The sequence below is a fragment of the Gymnodraco acuticeps genome, unplaced genomic scaffold (genome assembly GCF_902827175.1).
Source record: "Gymnodraco acuticeps unplaced genomic scaffold, fGymAcu1.1, whole genome shotgun sequence".
Lineage (NCBI taxonomy): Eukaryota > Metazoa > Chordata > Actinopteri > Perciformes > Bathydraconidae > Gymnodraco > Gymnodraco acuticeps.
In genome coordinates, this window is record NW_022990042.1 from 6,870,745 (window position 1) to 6,890,379 (window position 19,635).

At 42.5% G+C, this 19,635-nt stretch overlaps 1 protein-coding gene across 3 annotated transcripts in view; it reads right to left on the reverse strand.

The window, feature by feature from the left end:
* The window catches only part of LOC117545475, a 186,147-nt gene that overhangs the window by 110,111 nt on the left and 56,401 nt on the right, over positions 1-19,635 (reverse strand). For all 3 annotated transcript variants that reach the window (XM_034215259.1, XM_034215261.1, XM_034215260.1), the window contains exon 2: positions 9,038-10,862. In XM_034215259.1, the coding sequence (XP_034071150.1) occupies positions 9,038-10,567 (1,530 nt within the window). In that variant the 5' untranslated portion in view covers positions 10,568-10,862. The remainder of the gene's footprint in view (positions 1-9,037; positions 10,863-19,635) is intronic.

The following is a 19,635-nucleotide window of genomic DNA, read 5'->3' on the forward strand; positions in this document are numbered from 1 at the left end:
CTATGGAAACAACATGACGGACAAAAGGAGCGGAGATTAACGGAGAAAAACAATATATACATATAAAGACGGAGACAGTAAACAATAAAGTTTATGGTTAAGTGATAGCACCCCCCGAAGAGGCACAAGCTCCTTCGTTGATATTGGAGATTTCAATAAATTCAATTTGAGCTGCACTGCGGCTGCCAAAAAAAAAGAATATCCGAATAATGAAATTGAAAACCGAATATTCGGATATTCTGGTACAGCCCTACCCTACTGTGACATGTTTATTTTGCTCATACTACCTGTGCTGCAGCACCTCTTTTCACCATCTGTCTGAAACCAGAGCTGCTGATTGGTTAGCAACAGAGCTGTCCAGCTCTGTTGTGATCGGTCAAATGCTTAGAAATGTCCCGACATTTAGCATATCACGTACAATGTTTTGGAGGGCTTGCTAATAGAAGAGTGAGTGTGACATAGTGATGTCACTATGTTACAGAAGTAAACCAAGGAGTCCAATGGAGGCGTTTCAGGAAGGGGGGAGAGGTGTGTGGGAGAAAACTCCCTCTGGAGGGAACTTTGGGATTCAGACCATTTAAATGCACAAAAACCATATATAAACACACTACAGGAAATAAGTATAATAGGGCCTCTTTAGTCTAAAGTCTAAAGTTTGGTACAAAATGACACATTTAATGTTAACTGTAGGCAGGAAATGCGCTTAGAGGTTTGAGAACATTCCAGAAAAAGAATGCACAACAAGGGTTACTACTACAAAACGGAGTGGCAAGACATCTTTAAGCAGTTGACCAATCAGAGCAGACTGGGCTCTGGTTTCAGACGGAGGGTGAAAAGAGGTGCTGCAGCACAGGCAGTATGAGAAAAATACAGAGCTTTCTGTGAAGCATGTAAACATGTCACAGTAGAGGAACACAAAATACAAATGTGAGCATAATACGGCCTCTTTAAAGAGACAAAGTTTTAGCTAATTTAGCCACTTAAATGTAGCTTTATTGCCAAAACCCATCATATCTTTGTGATGATCTCACATGCATTTTTCATGTAACATCTAGCAGAAAGTGAAATAAATCGTGCAATATCTCCCTTGGAAATGTTGTGGAGTAGAAGTGTAAAGTAACATGAAATATAAATCATTAAGTCGCAATTTCTACAGGCTCGCACTACCTGTTAGCATCTGGCATCTGTTAGCATATAGCTCTCCTGCTTACAAACATTTAGCCATCCCTGCTTATACAAGTAGTAGTTTTAGTTTTCTGCGATCTGCGGAGGCCTACCTGTTGAGTACGGCTGTACTGGGGTGTTTTTCCCCCGGAGACGTCGCGAAGAGACGGAGCGGCTCCACCTGTTGCTGCCTGCGATCTGCGATCTACGGAGGCCTGCTCGTCGCGAAGAGACGGAGCGGCTCCACCTGTTGCTGCCTGCGATCTGTGATCTACAGAGGCCTGCTCCCACCTGTAGAGTACGGCTGTACTGTAGAGGTTTTTACCCCGGAGTCGTCGCGGAGAGACGGAGTGGATCCACGCCTCGGGCTTTGCCTGCTTCCACCGGGCGTGTGCTGCTGTGCGGTGGAGGATTTTACCACGGCTGGGGCCTGCTTTCCACCTGTCCTGGTTCTGCTGTTGCAGAGGCCTGCTTTCACCCCGGGGATACCACGGAGGGTCCGGAGCATGTCCACGGTGCTGCTTTCGCCTGTCCTTTGCTGCTATGCTGATTTGCTCCAGGAACATCGCGGATACTGTGTGCTGGTCTGGGAAAATGGCCCATATCGGGATTCTGCTGTGCCTGTTAACTGTTTTGGACTATGAGAAGATCTCTAGTCATTCTGAGGAGTCTACTGGATTCAGGTCTGTTCTGCCACCCGCAGTGGGCATCCCCTGCAAAGGTTTAGATGTGTTGCACAAACAATTACCGGTTGCCTTGTCACAGACAATCTGCTCAACAAAATATGTTTGTCTTTTTTGTTTTCCTGCGATGATGGTTCTTCAGGACTGCTTCTTAAGCTCAAATCACACTCTCGCAGACTTTTCCGGTGTTTCTAAAGTAGAGGACAATGTATGTGTGTCGTTTAAGAGGAAAAGATACCTGTTTTTTTTTGTTGCTATACTGTCAGGAAATGTACAACCTAACCCTGGTCCGCCCAGTAGTAGTAGTCAGATCGCTACTCCTGCTGATTTTAAAGCTAGGTCTGGGTTGGGTTTCATCCACTTGAATGTGCGCAGTCTGTTAAACTAGATTTTGTCCGCATAAATTTGGGCAACCTCATGGTGGCAACAGGTCATGGTGGTGGGCTGTTACAGACCCCCCTCAGCTGTCAAGGACTCCTTGTCTTTGCTAGCAAATCTTATATCGCAGAGACTACAAGGAAATAGTGCTACTTGGAGATTTTAACTAGGACTGGTTAACTGCAGTATCAGAGGATTTTAAAAACCTTTGTATCTCTTTAAATATTACTCAGATTGTTGACAGTCCTACTCGCCCTAACATTAAGTCCCCTAATAAATCCTCCCTAATTGATCTCATTCTAACTAATGTTCCCTATAAATACTCATCTGTGGGAGTATTTGCGAATGATGTGAGTGACCACTGTGATGTAGCCACAATTAGGGACAGAAGGTTAAACCTCGTATTATTATTAAGAGAAACATAAAACATTTTGTGGAGCAGGGTTTTGTTCATGATCTGTTTGGGTTTGATTGGGGAAAAATTGATCTGTGTGCTGATGTAGAAACTGCATGGTCTTATTTTTATCTTGGTTTTATGGAGATCATTGATAGACATGCACCCCTGCGTACATTTAGAGTAAAGGGACGAGACAATCCTTGGTTTTCTGCTGAACTGTGAGAGAAACAAGGCCTGGGCAAAGGCTAGGAGATCAGGCTCAGAGGTAGAATGGCTACGCTTTAGGCAGCTAAGAAATAGCTTCACATCGCAAATCAAAAGTGCTAAGTATTATCTGTCAGTTACCACAAAGAACCTGAATAATTCTGAACAATTTTGGAAAGCCATATAATCGATATCCACCGTTGATATCCGTAATGAGCTACCTCCGTGCATTACCACAGTATCTGGCTCTATATCTGGCTCTATATCGGACAAGACCACTATGCTAAATTGTTTTAATGAGCATTTTGTGTCCTGTGGCTCTCTGTTTGATTCTGTCACTAACTCTGCTTCTGTGAAGACTGTGGTCTGTGATTCTGAAAAACGTGTTTTGGAAAACCCTTTTAGTTTTACTCCTTTTACTGTTGATGTTGTTCGTGAAGCTTTAACCAAGTTAGATCCTAAGAAACCGGCTGGCCCGGACAACGTAGAACCTTTCTTTTTAAAGATAGCTGCAGATTTTATTGCTCCACCTCTCACTATACTCTTTTTAACCTCTCCCTCAGCTCAAACACAATTCCAAAATTGTGGAAGTCAGCGTACAGTATGTCCTGCCTCTACTAAAAGGTGGGGAGGCCACTTTATTAAATAATTATAGGGCCATCTCTAAATTATCAGTTCTGGCTAAGGTTCTTGAACGCCTGAGTGAACAGGTAAAGGTGTTTTTATGTACAAATGACATCCTGTCTAAACATCAGTCAGGCTTCAGAAAGCAACATAGCACCATCACTGCGACAATGAAAGTGGTGAATGACATTACAAGTATTTTAGATAATAAGCAGAGTTGTGCAGCTCTATTTATTGACCTTTCCAAAGCGTTTGATACCGTCGATCATCGCATCTTACAGCAGAGGCTACTCAGTATTGGCATATCCAGCCATGCAGTAGGGTGGTTTGTGAACTACCTCTCTGAAAGGTCCCAATGTGTTCATTTTGATGGGCTGTCTTCTGAGTGGTTAAACATTACTAATGGTGTTCCTCAAGGTTCTGTTTTAGGTCCACTTTTATTCTCCATCTACATCAATAGTTTAGGTGAAAATGTCGATGGAGCAACCTTACATTTTTATGCGGACGATACCGTGATGTACTGTGCAGGTCCCTCCATTAAGGAGGCTGTTGTTGAATTGCAAGCAGTTTTTAACATTACTCAGACTCAGCTCTCTGAACTAAAGCTTATTTTAAATGTTGAGAAAACCAAGGTAATGCTCTTTTCAAAAGCTAAAAAGACACCAGAGCCTGTTGTAGATATTGTAACTACGCAAGGAATAAAAATTGAAGTGGTTACCTGTTACAAATACCTTTTGTATCTGGCTTGATGATTGTCTCACTTTTAAACGTCATGTCAATAACCTGCTTAAAAAGCTGAGGGTTAGGCTAGGTTTCTTCTACAGGAACAAGTCCTGTTTCTCGCTTGAGGCCAGGAAAAGGCTAGTCACTGTGACCTTTTTACCTGTGCTGGACTATGGTGATCTGATGTATATGAATGCACCTGCCAATTGCCTGGTCAAGTTAGATGCTGCGTATCACAGTGCACTGAGATTTGTGACAAACTGTAAAGCATTAACCCATCACTGTACCCTGTATGCAAGGGCTGGTTTGCCTTTGCTAACTGTACGGAGGCTCAGTCACTGGTACATTTTTATATATAAAGCCATGTTAGGGAAACTTCCATCCTACATCTGCTCCCTGATCTCACGGCGAATTGTAAGTGGCTACTCCCTGAGATCGCATGCTGTAGTTTTATTAAATGTGCCAACTGCTAGGACTGTCTTAGGGAAGACAGCTTTTAGATGCGCAGCTCCTCTGTCTTGGAATAGTCTGCAATTTAAATGGAAACTGAGCAATCTGGTGCCACTAAATGTTTTTAAAGCTCGGTTGGATGCTACTAAATCGGAAGCTGTTGGTACCTGCTCATGTGGATAGTTATTGTAAATTGTAATCCCTGTAATGATGCTGTAAAATTTCCTTTTTGTTGTTCTGTTTATGTTTTTATGTTTCATGTGGAACCTACTTGAGCAGGTCTCCCTTGAAAAAGAGATCAATGATCTCAATGGGATACACCTGGATAAATAAAGGATTTAAATGAAATGAAGTAAAGGCACTTTACCTCAAAATTGCATGTGATGGAATGTACTTAGTTACTTTACCCAACACTGGCTTGTGGCTAATTACTAAAAGGGCTCTTGCTAGAGTGAACATCGGAGAAAATAACATAATGTGAATACACACATACGAGGTCTCAAACACCGGCACTTAACTTCCTGTGACAGCCTCCTTCACGCCCTTGCATCACACCACCAACTTCCTATGAGCACTTTCGGATAATTCCATGTGTGTGCACGTTGCACCCAGAGGCCATGCACAGAGGCGCTGGAGCTATCAATACCAGAACGCTCATGACAATCTAATTTATAAATATTTAGATGCCTTCGGGCTGGAGGAATCTTTTAACTTCATTTTGCAGAGCAATCTTCACCAGTGACTGTTAATGAATGATTCAAAATTATAAGAAAGTGCTACTACCCTCGAGAATTGGTTGCTATTGTCTAATGTGGCAGAATCTGAAAGTATCTAATTAGTCATTCACATTGATGTCTGCACGTTTGATGTTTTAACTGTGCTGCAGTGTCATTCGTCGTTAAGACAATAATGTTAATTGTGTTATACAGGCATATTTCATTAGCTATGAATTATGTATGTTGGGGCTGATGTTAATGATATGCTAATGATGATGATCGCCTAGCCCTAGGTCACACTGGTGATTACATATTATGCATGTTCGCAGACATGCCAGGTAGCTCACACACTTGGCATGCGTACGTCAGGGTGGCAGGGTGAGTGTTCACTCCTGGCCTCAGAAAATAAATGTTGTTGAAGACGTCACATTTTAGGTTTAATATTAAGTCAAATATATTTACTGAAGATAAAAATAAGAATATGTAGAATGGGAAAATTATTCCTTAATTATAAATTAAAAATATAGGTATTATTTTTAAGGATTATTTTCTTACTTATGATTTGCATTCCATGTATGCTTTACCATCCTATTTTATTATTTTATTATTTATTATATTTTCTTTATTTTAGTTTTTTTTATTGTTTTCTTTTTCATTTAATCTACATTTCTATGTCATGTTTTGGGTATATTATCCTTTATAGAAAAGCATTCAGTGCAGCATATTTTTAATAAAGGGGCTATACAAATACATTTGATTATTATTATTTATTTATACATTTTACATACATTTCCTTTTTGTTAAGGGCAAGACTGAGAAATTGTCATTTCGATCTCGACAAAACACTTTTTAAGTTATCTTTTGGGTATATCCTCCTTTACAGAAGAGCATTTAGCGGTGCATTTTTGTATGAAACGTATTGCAAATAGATATTATTATAAATGTATATATTTTTTATTTCAGGGCAAGATGGAAATGCTGGAATTTTTTTCTAGAGAGGAAGGAAATGCTATATATATGTGTCACATTGTATCCCCGCACGAGGTGTTAGGGAGTTTGCATTTCAAGAGGAGAGGAAAAGGAGGAAGAAAAGCTAATCAGAAAGTGGTTGGGTTTTTTTCTTAATCCCAGCTCTGCTGAGGCGCCTTTTCTCCTTTAGAAAAGTCTGTGTTTCTTTCACACTGCCTCTGCAATCACTTGAAACCCCATTACAGAACATGTGACAGCATCAATTAAATTCACAATTATCACGGGGCAGAGACACTCCGTTGGGAAAAAATATAGTTACATGGCATCGTCTGTGTGTGTGTGTGTGATTGTGCGCATGTGTCTTAATATCTGCTTGTGTGTGTAGAGAGATAAAGTGAGTGTTGATAAAGAGCAGAAAACTGTGTCAGACGGTTCAGATGTTTTTTTCTTGCCCTTTTTTTTGCAATTCTTGTAAACCTCTTCAAAAAGAAGACACTACGAGTTGCAAATAACAACTTAGATCTTTGATGCTATTGACAGATTTCAAAGGCCACTCCAGCATCAGCGAATGGCCATCTGGTGAGTAATTATTTTAGATTTAATACCAAATGAGTTTGTTTTTTATGTACGTAGCTTTGACAAAACTGCTTATAAATATCCATGGAAAAATTAGACTGGACGGTGTCAATGTGTCCACAAAGTTGGCCCCTCACTCATTATCGCCTTAGCAGCAGAGCCCTTTGTCTCTCACGGACATCACAGATTAGAGTATTGGCTCTTGTATGCAGCTTTGCAGAGATTTATCCAGATTGAACTGTCCGAGATGACAGAAAAAAACCCCGACATGAATCAGTGTTAGAGGGTGGATTGTTAAATATAGCCCACATTTAAATACTGAATCACACCTTCAGATGTGCGTTGTTGTGTGTTGGACACAGTAAAGCCGTCTGAAGGAGGGACACGTGTTGTGAGGCACAGGCAGGAGTGTTTGCAAGTGATTGAGCCTGAATTTGGAGTGTTAGATCTGGCAGGTGGCGCTGCTCCGGCCTGTACAGTCCATTTCTTCACGCTCTCCATCACAGCGCTCTCCATTAAAGCACAATCAGGTCCCTTGTAGGGAAAAACACGGCAGCGTGTCAGCATTGATCTCTCTACCTATAGCACCGGCATGCACTGGAGCAGAGCAGGAGATTAAAAATTCATAAGCGTATTAAGATCTATAAGAGCATTATGCATGTGTGCCGTCACTGTCTAATACAGTAGGGTACTAATCATACGCATCTCAGGCGCGCGCACACACACACAAACACACAGTCACAATAGCGTTCTGGGTGCTCTCCAAGTGTCAGCACTATCATATGGGCATGTGTGTGTGGCCTGGCGGTGTTCCCTTCTTGAGTGCCATACAATGTGCTGGCATAAATACCTGCTTGACACAGCAGATTGGCACTAATGGCTTTACACGCGGTGCCATCTGTAAGCTGGACCGTTAGCTCTTGCATCTTTCTCCATGGCCAGTAACAATGTTTCGTAGCTCGGACCATCATCACTCATAACGAAAAGGCAAAAAAAAGCCAAATTAAATGTTGGCTAATAATCAGCGTACTCAGGGAGGCTGTGCATAACACTGCTGGCTCCTGTCCGTCTGTGGGCACCTGGGTATTCAGATCAAAAAATGCAAAGCAATTTAGGCCCTTTCGTCTATGGAGTGCCAGACACACCCCGCTGAGCCGAAGCCCTTCACTGCCGGCGCATCTTTGAGCACCTGCATGCACACAAACACGCCGATTTCTAACTGTGGCTTCCAACAGCCTGCAGCAGTCGCACAGGGATCATTACTATTCATTTGCTCAGCAAACTGGCCACCCAGGCTTATAAATTAGCTCATCTACTGCAGCTGAGTACTGAGACAGTTGGCGCACGCTGAGGGGCCCGAGAGCAGCGGCCATTATAGAGCAGGGCTCCGAGACACCTTCTGTCCGGTGCACGTGACCTCCTCCACGCTCATCTGCTCGCCAGGTTCAGAGGAGGGAGGGTGTGTCGGGCGCTGGCGGTAAAACAGGCCCAGTCGATGATTCTAATAAATTACAGAGCCGAGCATTCGGACCACAGCCCTGTGAGTGTTGTGCTGAGGGAGAATGAAATGATAAATCCTGTCAAAACCAAGTGTAAATCAGTCTGAATGAAATAGCATTAGCGGGACCTTTCAGCCTCTCTGACCATGAGGGGGAGGAGATGTGACAGGTTTGACCTACAGGGAAATGAGGGAACATTCGGACTACTCTTGCTTTCTGCCTTGGGGTGAGGATCAATGGTGGAAAGAAAAAGTAAAGCTATTAATTCTCCTGGATATGTCAATTTCCATTGGCGGGTGCAGATTGGTAGTGATCATGACTGGCCCCTTGGGCAAACAAGATCTGGGGCCTTTGTTGTGCCTCAGTACGGCATTGATTCATTTAAGTTTTTACTGCCACCTGGAAGGCACCACATCATGCTGGAGCAACGTAAATCAATTCCAATTGCAGGTTTATAACAATGCACAAAAACAGTGGGAGCGTGACTGCTGGGTTAAATTATACTAAGCACTTCTTGTGTGAGATGTGAACCTGAGAGAAGGGCCGGAGGTTAAATAAGCCATGTAAGAGACTTGTAACAGTGTCTTAAATATTCATAAAACCCTCATTAAATAGATAAAAGCTCTTGTAAAGGATGAATGGAGTTTTCCTTACCCGTCCGATGAGCACAGGTTCCGGCCCGGCGTACTCTTCTATCACAAAGAACTGGTTCCAGATCCAGCTCCTCCTGCTGCGGGAGCGCGGCCCCTGACCCTCCATGTTGTCCCGCTCCTCCTCTTCCACCTCCGCTTCCTCAAACACAAGGCCATTCACGTTTTCTGGATCGACAGCTTGAGTCCCCATGTCTTTCGTATCGTGGCTCCATGCGGGAGCCGGGTGGAGCCTCAGGACATGACTGCTGTTGACAAGTTTATTGTCTTCATCTGCAGGGTACTGAGCTGTGCTGAGCTCTGTTTGAGCAGCGAGAACTGACTCTTTTAATGGGTCTCTGTGGGGATCTGCTGCTCCGATCCCCGGTCGTTCTCCCTCGGGTTGGATCGTCAGCACAGACTGCGGAGAATAATTTGTTTCGGAGGGAAGATACTGCGGGAGATGTTTTGTCCATGTAAATGGTGGTTCCGTTTGGCTGATTGGTAGTTCTCTCTCGGGGGTGATGTTGACCTCGCTGTGGGGTGTTGACAGCAAACGGACAAGGCGTTTGCTCTTGCTATCGCCACCGCCTGAACCCTGCATTCCCATGCTGCCCTGCCCTTTACTCAAAGCTGGGTTGACTTCACTTATAGGATTAACACGAGTGTTCGCTCCCTGCTCACGATTCATATCTGGGGTGGTGACTGGGCTTAAATAAGGGAACGCTGTCTGATTATCAAAACCAGTGTGGAGCTGAGTGACAACCATATCTTGTCTTGGCACTTTCTGAGCCTCCAACTCTCTGTGATTAACGTCAATCAAATCTCTCTTCCTGCTCCGGCTGCCCTTGCTCGGAAAGCTCAGGCTGGGAACGCTTTGCATTTGGGAATTGACGATCCTAACTAGGTTCTCTTTCGACAGCAGCTTCAGAACCCCGTAACTACCCGTGAGGTTCAGCTTTCGGTTTGAATCTATGCTGAACCCTTTTCCTGGCACACCTGTAGTGTAGACACCCAAATCTGGCCTGCTCCTGGTTCTAGAGCCGGATTTAAACTTAGTTTTATTGGCGTGTAGCTCCGGCTTGTGGTGGATTGCAAATGTCTTCTCTGACCTTCCTGTTTTTATAGAAGTCTCAGCATTCTTTGTGTTGTTCTTGACTTTCTTAGCATCTTGGTTTAGCTCCTTGCTAGAGGCTAATATGTGCGGAGTTACTTCTTTTTTATTGACAGAGTCGACCTCGCGCTTGGGCTTGAAAGCTTGTCGCTCCTTGTTGGCTACTGATGAAGCAGCATGATTCAGCAATATTTTGGAATGAGAATAAGATCCAGTGTCACCCGCCTGCTCGTGACTAATCAGGTTTCTAAGAGGCACCACGGGCATTGCATTCGCATCCACGCTTGCATCCCATTGGTCCGTATCTCTGCTCTCCCCTAGCTTCAGTGAGTGTGATCCACCCACTCCTCTCCTCCTTAAAATCTTACTGGCCGAGGCACTTCCTGCGAGCCCCTCCCACAGGCATAAGGAAACCAAAAGGAGCAGATTCCTTGTAATCATCTTGTCTTGGGGCGAGATGTCCTAATTTGAGTGAGGTTTGCTGTTAGGCAGGCCTTGTTTTCCGGTTGTCTTCATTCTCTCCTCTGTCTTCCCTCTTTCCATCCCCCTCCTCTCACTCTTTCATTCTGTGTCCTTCACACTGAGCTGGAGGGCAGGTGTCAGTCACTCTCTTCTCCCCCTTTATTTTCACACCGCCTAATATCCTCCTCTATCTCGCCGAGCCCCTCTCTGCTGATGTTCTTCCCACTTCTCTCTCGAAGCGTCTCTTTCAGTTTCCCACGGAGGGCTGGACACCCTGAGAATAAAGATAAAGATAATTAAGTTACAACTTTAATCATCGCACAGCGTTAATTAATAGTGAAGCAGCGTAGACAGGTAGGAGACGAGCAGGCAGGACTGAGCCTTTTAACAAAGCAGCAATCACATCTTCACAAGCACAGAGGGCTTTTTAGGCCCAGAACACACATACCTCCACAATAGAGTGCCACAGTGACGCATCCTAAAACCCGGATGTAAGTTAGCATTATACCACTTCCGGTTCCTTCGATAAAAACCAATGCAATTTCTCCATAGGATTTTTGAAAAAAGCTCGAAATAAGGTCTGTGGTTGACACAAATTGAAGAGACAGATCATGTTTTGTTCAGCCGGATAATATCCACATAAATCTTATCGATAGATTTATGATCGATAAGATTTATAATTCTTAAATTATAAAAGTAGGGTAGACATGTGGATATTATCCGGCTGAACAAAACGTGATCTGTCTCTTCAATTTGTGTCCACAGACCTTATTTCGAGCTTTTTTCAAAAATCCTATGGAGAAATTTCATTGGTTTTTGTCGAAGGAACCGGAAGGAGTTTACTTCCGGGTTTTAGGATGCGTCACTGTGGCACTCTATGACCCGAGTGTCTTTTCTCACATCTTTCAGATAAGAGACAAAGTTATCATGTTACTATTCTACATGGGAAAAGATAGGAGAACACCATTAGAAAACGCTCAGAGCAGCTATTAATGGGAACAACTGTCAAGGATTTTGGACTGCGGAGCAAAAAGAGACCAGCAAGCTCCCTATCACTTTGATGTGTGATTAATTAGCTGGATTAATGCTGTGCTTTGATTAGTCAGTTTGCATCCCAATAAAAGCGTGCAAGCTGTGGACGCAGATGCACTTTGTTGTACATGGCGCCTTGAGCGATGTTAAAAGCTTCCTTGGCTCTCATGGATCTGACTCACGCTCTCATATTTCTTGTATGCACTTGAATCTCAAATGGAATTCCTACGGCAAATCAAAATGTCAGATATCAATCAGCGGGCTTGTTTTTCTGATAAGAGTGGACACACTTCTGTTGTATTTCAGTAACATCAGCCTACGCGTCTGACAAGTCAATAATGTGGCTATTTGCCAGATTGCATTAAAATAAATAGTTTTTATTATTACTGTGTTCAGAAAAAGACTGGCTTGTGCTATGCTAAAAATTGCAATGTAAAAAATATATAGGAGCTTACATTTCCCACAATTCAACTCAATAGCATTTATCCTGATCATGTCAGATGTAAGTATCACATGTTCTTGTTTAAAGGAATACTTTATCTGCAAAATTACCATTTCTATATTAATTACTCACATGAAACGCTTATAGTAAATACTGTGCATGTTTCATTAAGTTGATCAAACTGTATCTTCATTGCATGTGTTTTGGCACATTTGTGTTTTTTTTATTTGTGTAATTTGTTGAAACTGCAGTGCTTTTCACCTGATGGAAATGATTTGGGCTGCTTTAGCGCATTGGCACCTGTCGGCATCCGTACAATGTTTGTTTTTCTTCGCCTGCATAGTAAAAATGTTTTTGTTTGGGTAGTTGTAAGCATACACTGGGAATGACACGTGAGTTTGAGAAATGAAATGAATAGCTATACATTTGCTGTCGGTAAACATGGCCCCCATTTACTTCAATTCATCAAGACTTTTCTACGTTTTTGAATCTCTATTCACCATAGAGGCATGTGACAAATAGTAAGTACTCCTTGAAGCCCAAGATGAAGTCTAATGATATCACGAGTGATATTTTCTTTTAGAAACTTGGCTCTGAGCCACAGGGTACACAATGCAACAGTTTCTTCATAGTGTTCTTCATGATGTAAATGTGAACTCCATGTCCTAAATCTGTCAAATGTACCCATGGATAATATACACAAAATCTGTAAAATATATTATATATATCAAGTTCAAGTTTAAGTATCAACATATTTGATAAAACTTGTGTTAAATAGTTCCGGTTTCATGGTGTCCTGTGCAGCGGGTTGTGGTTTGTTAGAGTATGACACTTGCTCCAATGTGGCGCAGACAGACCCTGTCAGCACATTCACTGGGGCAAGACTTAAGTTGGGATGTTCCTCCTGGAATACTTTTCACCCTTTTCCTCTCCCTCTCACATTCTCCTCAACCTCCTTTCCCTGTCTCTCTTCCACTAAGAAAAGCTTTTTGATGAACAGCAACGGAGAAATAAAAAAGGATTATCCACCCATCCTCCGCATTCCCACCTCTCCCACTCACCACCTGTCTCCTCCTCTGCATATCTATCTTGCTAAATCTCCCTCTATCCCTGCTCTTAGACTGGCTATTGTTTTAGCATCCTCTCCTCTTACCGCAGCTTGCTCCTATCCTCTTTTCCTCCCTCTCATCTGTGTCAATCACGAACCTGTCACTGTGTCCCTCACCCTCTGTGCACTCTGACGCTTCAATCAATCAGCCGATCTCCTTCCTCGGCCTTGCTACATTGGAACTGACAGGTGTCGAGCTGGCCACCATCTTTATGACAGGCTACAACCCCTATATAAATCAACTCGTCCAACAGGATGTATCCGGTATATAGGGGACTAGCTGCAACATGCTGTGCAGCAATGTACAGACTTAAGTCGTATAATAAACGTCACACGGAGGCCGATACAGACGATGTGAGGCTGGGTTTTGGCGGCGCGTTATCTCCAATGTACAGCATGAGCAGGCGATCGGGGGTGAATTCAATGACAGAGCTCCTCTCCCTCCCACAGGAACTTATCAGCCGGGAGTTTGATGGCCAGGCAATCATTGCCACGGGCACCTTGTTAACAAGCCTGGGGCAGGTGCCTGGATGCAGGGCAGAATATCAACATGGCCCCGGCGCCGGCAGAGCACAAATTTAAAACATTTTTAGTGCGGTGGAGTGACGTTTTATCAATGTAAGGTTTTATTTGGAGCACCAAACTAATGGAGAGGGTGGGGGGAGAACACACATTTATTCTTCGATCCTTTTATCTTTCAACACGATTTTCAGGGGCCACATTTTCAACCCGGAGCGGAGTCAAGGCATTTCTGTAAAGTATTGATCCGTGTCACAGCCTTTCACACTGTGCTGGGCACCTTAGGGGAGAGCTATTGTTATGCCATTACCCTGCTTGCAACAGCCTGTGCAGCAGTAAGTGAAGATAATTACGTGATCTGGTTTGAAGCGCAAGGGAGCTCATATTTCCTCATTAGAGTTTTATAAAAATGTATTACAGCACAAACGGTTGTTTTCATCCGTGTGGAACTAGCACCGGGATGTGGATTTCACCTGTAGCCTTTTACATATGGTACTATGATTTTCTAGTAGAGTAAATAGAGATAATGGGGTGATACAGTTGGTAGTGACCTGAATAAATGGTGCAAAATATGTCGTCCTTTATAGATAAGAAAAATACCATATTACTCCTGTATTGGCTGCTTGGCACTGGCTCCATATGAAATAAAGGATGGAATCTAAAATTCGCAGAAGTTCCAAATAAACCGTCAGTGTTTGCCATCAAACTTCCTGCTCTCCTTGTGTCTCTGTGAGTCCTGTTTCCAATTGCTTCAGAAGTTTCCCTCACAATAATAATAGATGAAATGTGTTACATGGTGAACAAACAAACAAAAGGGGCAAATAATAAAGTAAAACATGTAATAAATAGCAGTAGGAGTGGAAGCAGAGGGACTGTGATGGGTTGGGGGTCAAAGGCCATGGTGAACAGGTGAGTTTTTAATGATGACTTGAAGATTGCCTTCAAAGCCCTCAATGGCACCATCCTATCTTAAAGAGTGTCTAATAGCCTACTTTCCCACTAGGGCATTGTGGATTCAAGAATGAAGGAGTTATTTGTTGTTCCTAGAGTCTCTAAAAGCCATAGTAGCCAGAGCCTTTTGATATCAAGCTCCTCTTTTGTGGAAACAGCTTCCAGTTTGTGTTCAGGAAGCAGACACCTTCTCCATTTTTAAGAGCAGGTTTAAGACTTTCCTTTTATGATAAAGCTTTTAGTTAGGGCTGGATCAGGCTTGCCTTGAGCCAGCCCCTAGTTATGCTACTATTGGCTTAGTCTGTCGGGGGACTTTCAACTTTTACTTCCATCTCTCTTATCTTTCTCTCTATCACGCACACATGTCATCGGTATCTAACTCAGCTTCCCCAGAGTTTCTTCTCACCTGGCCGGTTGCTAGTATTACAAGTTATGCCCATTGATGTATAAAGAGAACTGGATACAGCGTTGGAGGCCAGACCCCGTTCTTCCCTTTGAAAGTTGCTCAGTGGCGCATTGAATACAGCCTGACTTTCGAAGAAAGAAAAAAAATGACCCGTATTTGGACCCATAGAGTGTGCGCACAAACCCTGCCTCCAATCTACCGCTCTCAACTTTTAAACCCTAATGATTTAAATTAGGGCTATAAAAGTGTTCATACTAGGTAGTACAAATAATCTGCTGATTTACAGACGTCTCTCTTTCCCAATGTTAGTCAATGGGAAAAAGTATTTTTGTCATAGACTGACACAGAAGTTATAGTACCACTGTTTGGCCACTAGGAAAATTAGTATCAACGTCCGGCGCACTTCCTGTTGGCTCGGTTACGCTTTGATCATGAGTTTTGGTTGTTGTCCTGACGTCCACCTTACTACTTCTGGCGGTACCGGAAAGATTGTTGACATCCATCTGGATCCATCTTCATTCTCGTTATATCTAGACCAGGGGTCGGCAACCCACGGCTCTCAAGCTGCATAAGGCTCTTTAAGCCCTCTACTCTGGCTCCCTTGAGTTTAGACAAAAATAAGAAGGAAATAAAAGAAAAATATTTGTAGGAGTATTTATAGTTTGTTGCACGGTTGAAAATGTTTCGTATCTTGTATTTTGAGGTGACACTATGACACTTTTTTTTTTTAAAACGGTTTTAATTAGGTCAACTAAAATATGCGTCACATCCTGCTACGGTCCCGCACCAGCACCTTTTCTTGCAGGCGAATAACCTGACCCGCGGCTCGATGAGCGAACTATGGATAAATCAAAGAAAATAAAAGTATCAAACACAGAGGGTTTAATTCTGCGTGGTTAGAGTTATATGCTTTCACAGCAAATTATGCTGGCTTATATTTGATATGTTGAGAGAAGTTGTCAAAGGTGCTGCAGCCTTTACTATTGAGGAAAAACACGGAAGAGGAAGACAGCTGACGATCTTCAGTCATAATTCAATCAGATTTATTTAAAGTAGGCCTGTATATTTTTCTGTAATTCTCCTTATAAGAGGTCTTTGTTTATTATTAGAGGTAAACAATTTTCTATAAATAATAAATGCAAAGAAATTGTAGTTTTTGTCTATGATGTAACAATATATACAACTTTATAAGCTATCAAATATGTTTTGCGGCTCCAGACAAAAATAATTGGTGGAAAAGGGGGCAAAATGGCTCTTTTGGTCAAAAAGGTTACCTAGACCCATTATCTTTTCTAACATTTGGACTGTCTATTTTGTAAATGTATTATCTTTTTAATCTATGCACACAACACCTACTGCTCTTCTGTCCATCCTGGGAGAGGAATACCTTGAAGATTTCTTAAAATGTTTTCGGTTTCTTTGGGAGTTTTTCTTTGGGAGAACATTGGGTGTTGTATTCTGTACGAACTGTAAAGCCACTTGAAACAAATGTATAAGTTGTGATATTGGGCTTTATAAATAAAATTGGATTGATTGAAACATTGATTGATTGATGTACATCCCCTTACTGGTTGTGGCACCTTAAACTCAAATGGTCTTAAGAATCGTAAGTATTGGAGGGAGATCTTCGCCATTGATCGTGAGCTGTCACCGACTTAACGAGAGCCACAATTGTAATTAGGAGTCACCTCCCTGCTGTCTGTCTATTTTCTTTTTCTCTCTGTAACCCTCCTGGCAAACAGGCAAACAGCGGCAGTGTTTGCCTGTTTGACAAAACATTCTTGGGGAAAAAAATAGCTTTTATGTACTTCAGCAAAGAAATCTAAATAAATCCTGGACAAAGCCACATTCATCCACCCTCTCAAACAATCATTCATGAAGACAAATTGAAGACTCTGCACTTTCCCCCAGCACACATACAGAATGCTTATATTACCCCTTATATCTAAAGAAAGCTCTGGGGACTGCCTCGCTGGACGTAGTGAAGTCAAAGAGAAAAAAGGCTCAGTGGGAGGGGAGAGAAAAGGCACCCCCACCCTGAAATAATTATGCATGGAGGGGAGGAGTACTGAGGCGGCAGCAGGGGGGGTCCGGGTGCTCCTTGGAAGACCGAGCAGGTAGTTTTAAGTGCAAAGCGCCGTAAAGCAGCTATGTCCTTGCCTTGAATCTTGGCAGATAAAAGCAGACCTGTCAGTGTGTGAGGAGGTGAAAGCAACGGGGCTTTGGTCTGTAAATGTATGAGTACCTTCCTGTCCCCAGCCTTGTCTCTGTCGTCCCCTCGCTGATATACTGACAGCAGGTGCTAACCTCCCTTGGGAAAGTGCAGCCTATGGACATGAGGTAAGATTATTCCTCAGAGGCCGGAGGTTTGTGGAGGAACAACAGCAGGTAAACAATGTGACAGCGTGGGCTTTTACAGTAAAATACAGTGGGAGGAATTACAGTTTTGCATGGTGTAAGAGCTGTGAAATTCAACCCGCTTATGGGTGGCTGTTTGCCTATTGGTGAGATTAAGACTAAAAAGACTCTGTGACAGCGGGCTTTGGATTTGCTTGGCTCTCTGCTAGATCAATAGGGTTACGTTAAAATGCAACAGTCACAGGCTTGTAGAGCAACAAAGAACACTGCATTTCAAACAAACAGTGTGTGCCCTGAAACAGCTAACAGGACAAATGTGAGAGTTCAATCTGGGTAAAACCATCTTTCCAATAAGATACAGGATTTGGCTGCACCAGCTATTTGTTCAAGAAACTTTATTAGGCTTTTGGGGGTTTTCTCCTTCCAGTAGTGTGTGTGTGGAGCCGGACAGCTAACCAATCAGAGCAGACTGGGCTCTGGTTTCAGACAGAGGGTGAAAAGAGGTGCTGCAGCACAGGCAGTATGAGAAAGATAAAGCACAATTAAGCATATCAAAATGTCAAAGTACAAAATACAAATAGGATATTCCATTTAATCCATCCAATTTCATATTATTCCCAAAATTGGTGACTTATTATGATTTGCACCAATAAAACTTGTCTCAGCTAGTTAAATCTTTGGTCTGGTAATCAAACAGTTTAGCATGAGTGGGAAATATCTTGTTATTCCTCAAGCTAATGCTATTTTGGTTAATGTTTGTTAATTGTTTGATGTACAAACGTACAAAATGGCACAAAACAGCTGGTGAAACTGGCTCCAGGTCTACTGTGTACTGCAAATGCAAGTGGCTGTTTTATAATCGGCTACAGTATATAAACCGTGAGAGGTGCCATAAAGATCAAATAAATCTTGACAGGAGACAGTCCGGGGAATCACAATGCCAAGAGACGTGCCAGTAGGTCACGACAGGGACAACATTTGTGGCCCATATTTTACTGCCTTGGCACGGCTTCAAGTAGTTCTCAGTCTGATTTGTCTGGTCGTAAGGTAAAGTGCTGGCTAACAGTGTGTGGATATAACAACATTGACAGCGCTGACCCACTGAGCGCCTGTGATTTACCACTAAATCCTGCTTCGTTCAGGCCTTTTAAAGTGATAAATAATGCATAAGTAGCAGGGTGTGCATTATGGTAGATAGGCAGAAATGAATACCGCACCAAGGATTTGTTATATGCAGTGATAAATATTACACACAGAATGACCTAATTTTGTAAATGGTCTTTTTACATATTATCATAGCCTGATAAACAGTTAAGCTGAAAATAGGACTGATTGAAACCTAAAAAGACTAGTAATCTCACAAATGACAACAAATTCATCTAAAAGACAAATTAAAAAAGCAATACTTGGAGGGAATCATGCAACATGTCCTCATAACCTAATGACAGAATACGTTGTTTGACAATGCCTTTGATGAATGATATACATGGCGGTTGGAGAGTACCAGCGATAGATACACGTTAGAAAATGGAAACAGAAATAATTTGTTTAGGTAAAGATCATGGTTCCGGTAAAATAGTACTGTGACGGGGCTCTATTTGTCCGTTCACAAACACTGGCCTAGTCGGTTGGGTTACGCTCCAAAAAAACTATATTCTTAAGAGCAACAAAAAAATAACGAAACAGCACACCTTAAACAAACAAAATAAAAGACCAAAACAGGCCGTCCATCACTCATTCAGAGTAAACATGTTCTGTTGTTGCCTTCTCTGCAACAAACTCCCAAACATGTCCCAGCTGTTGCCTTTACTGCAACATTCTTCTGAGTGACCTCCTCCAGGGCCAAACCCCGTCCCTTATGAGCCCATAGCCCCTCCCACAGGCTTACCGTCAACAGGTGACACAATTAGCTCAAAACCACATTTCAACATAAAAATCCGACCCAAACATAAAACATGTTAACCACCTCTTAACATAATCATTCCCCATAATTAACAAACGTAAAATAAATAAGAAATTGCATGGTTCATTTGACGGAAGAGAGCAGGAAATGTTTGGTGTGTGTGTGGTGTGTGTGTCGGCTATCAGTGGCGGAGTCAGTCACTCTGTGACACGCTCCGTCACAAGTACATATGGATATTACGTATGTGATGTAGTAAGATTAAGTAAATTATGAAACGGGTTATGAAAAAAGGCTTAGGTGTCTGCCGCCGAATACTCGGGTTCAAACT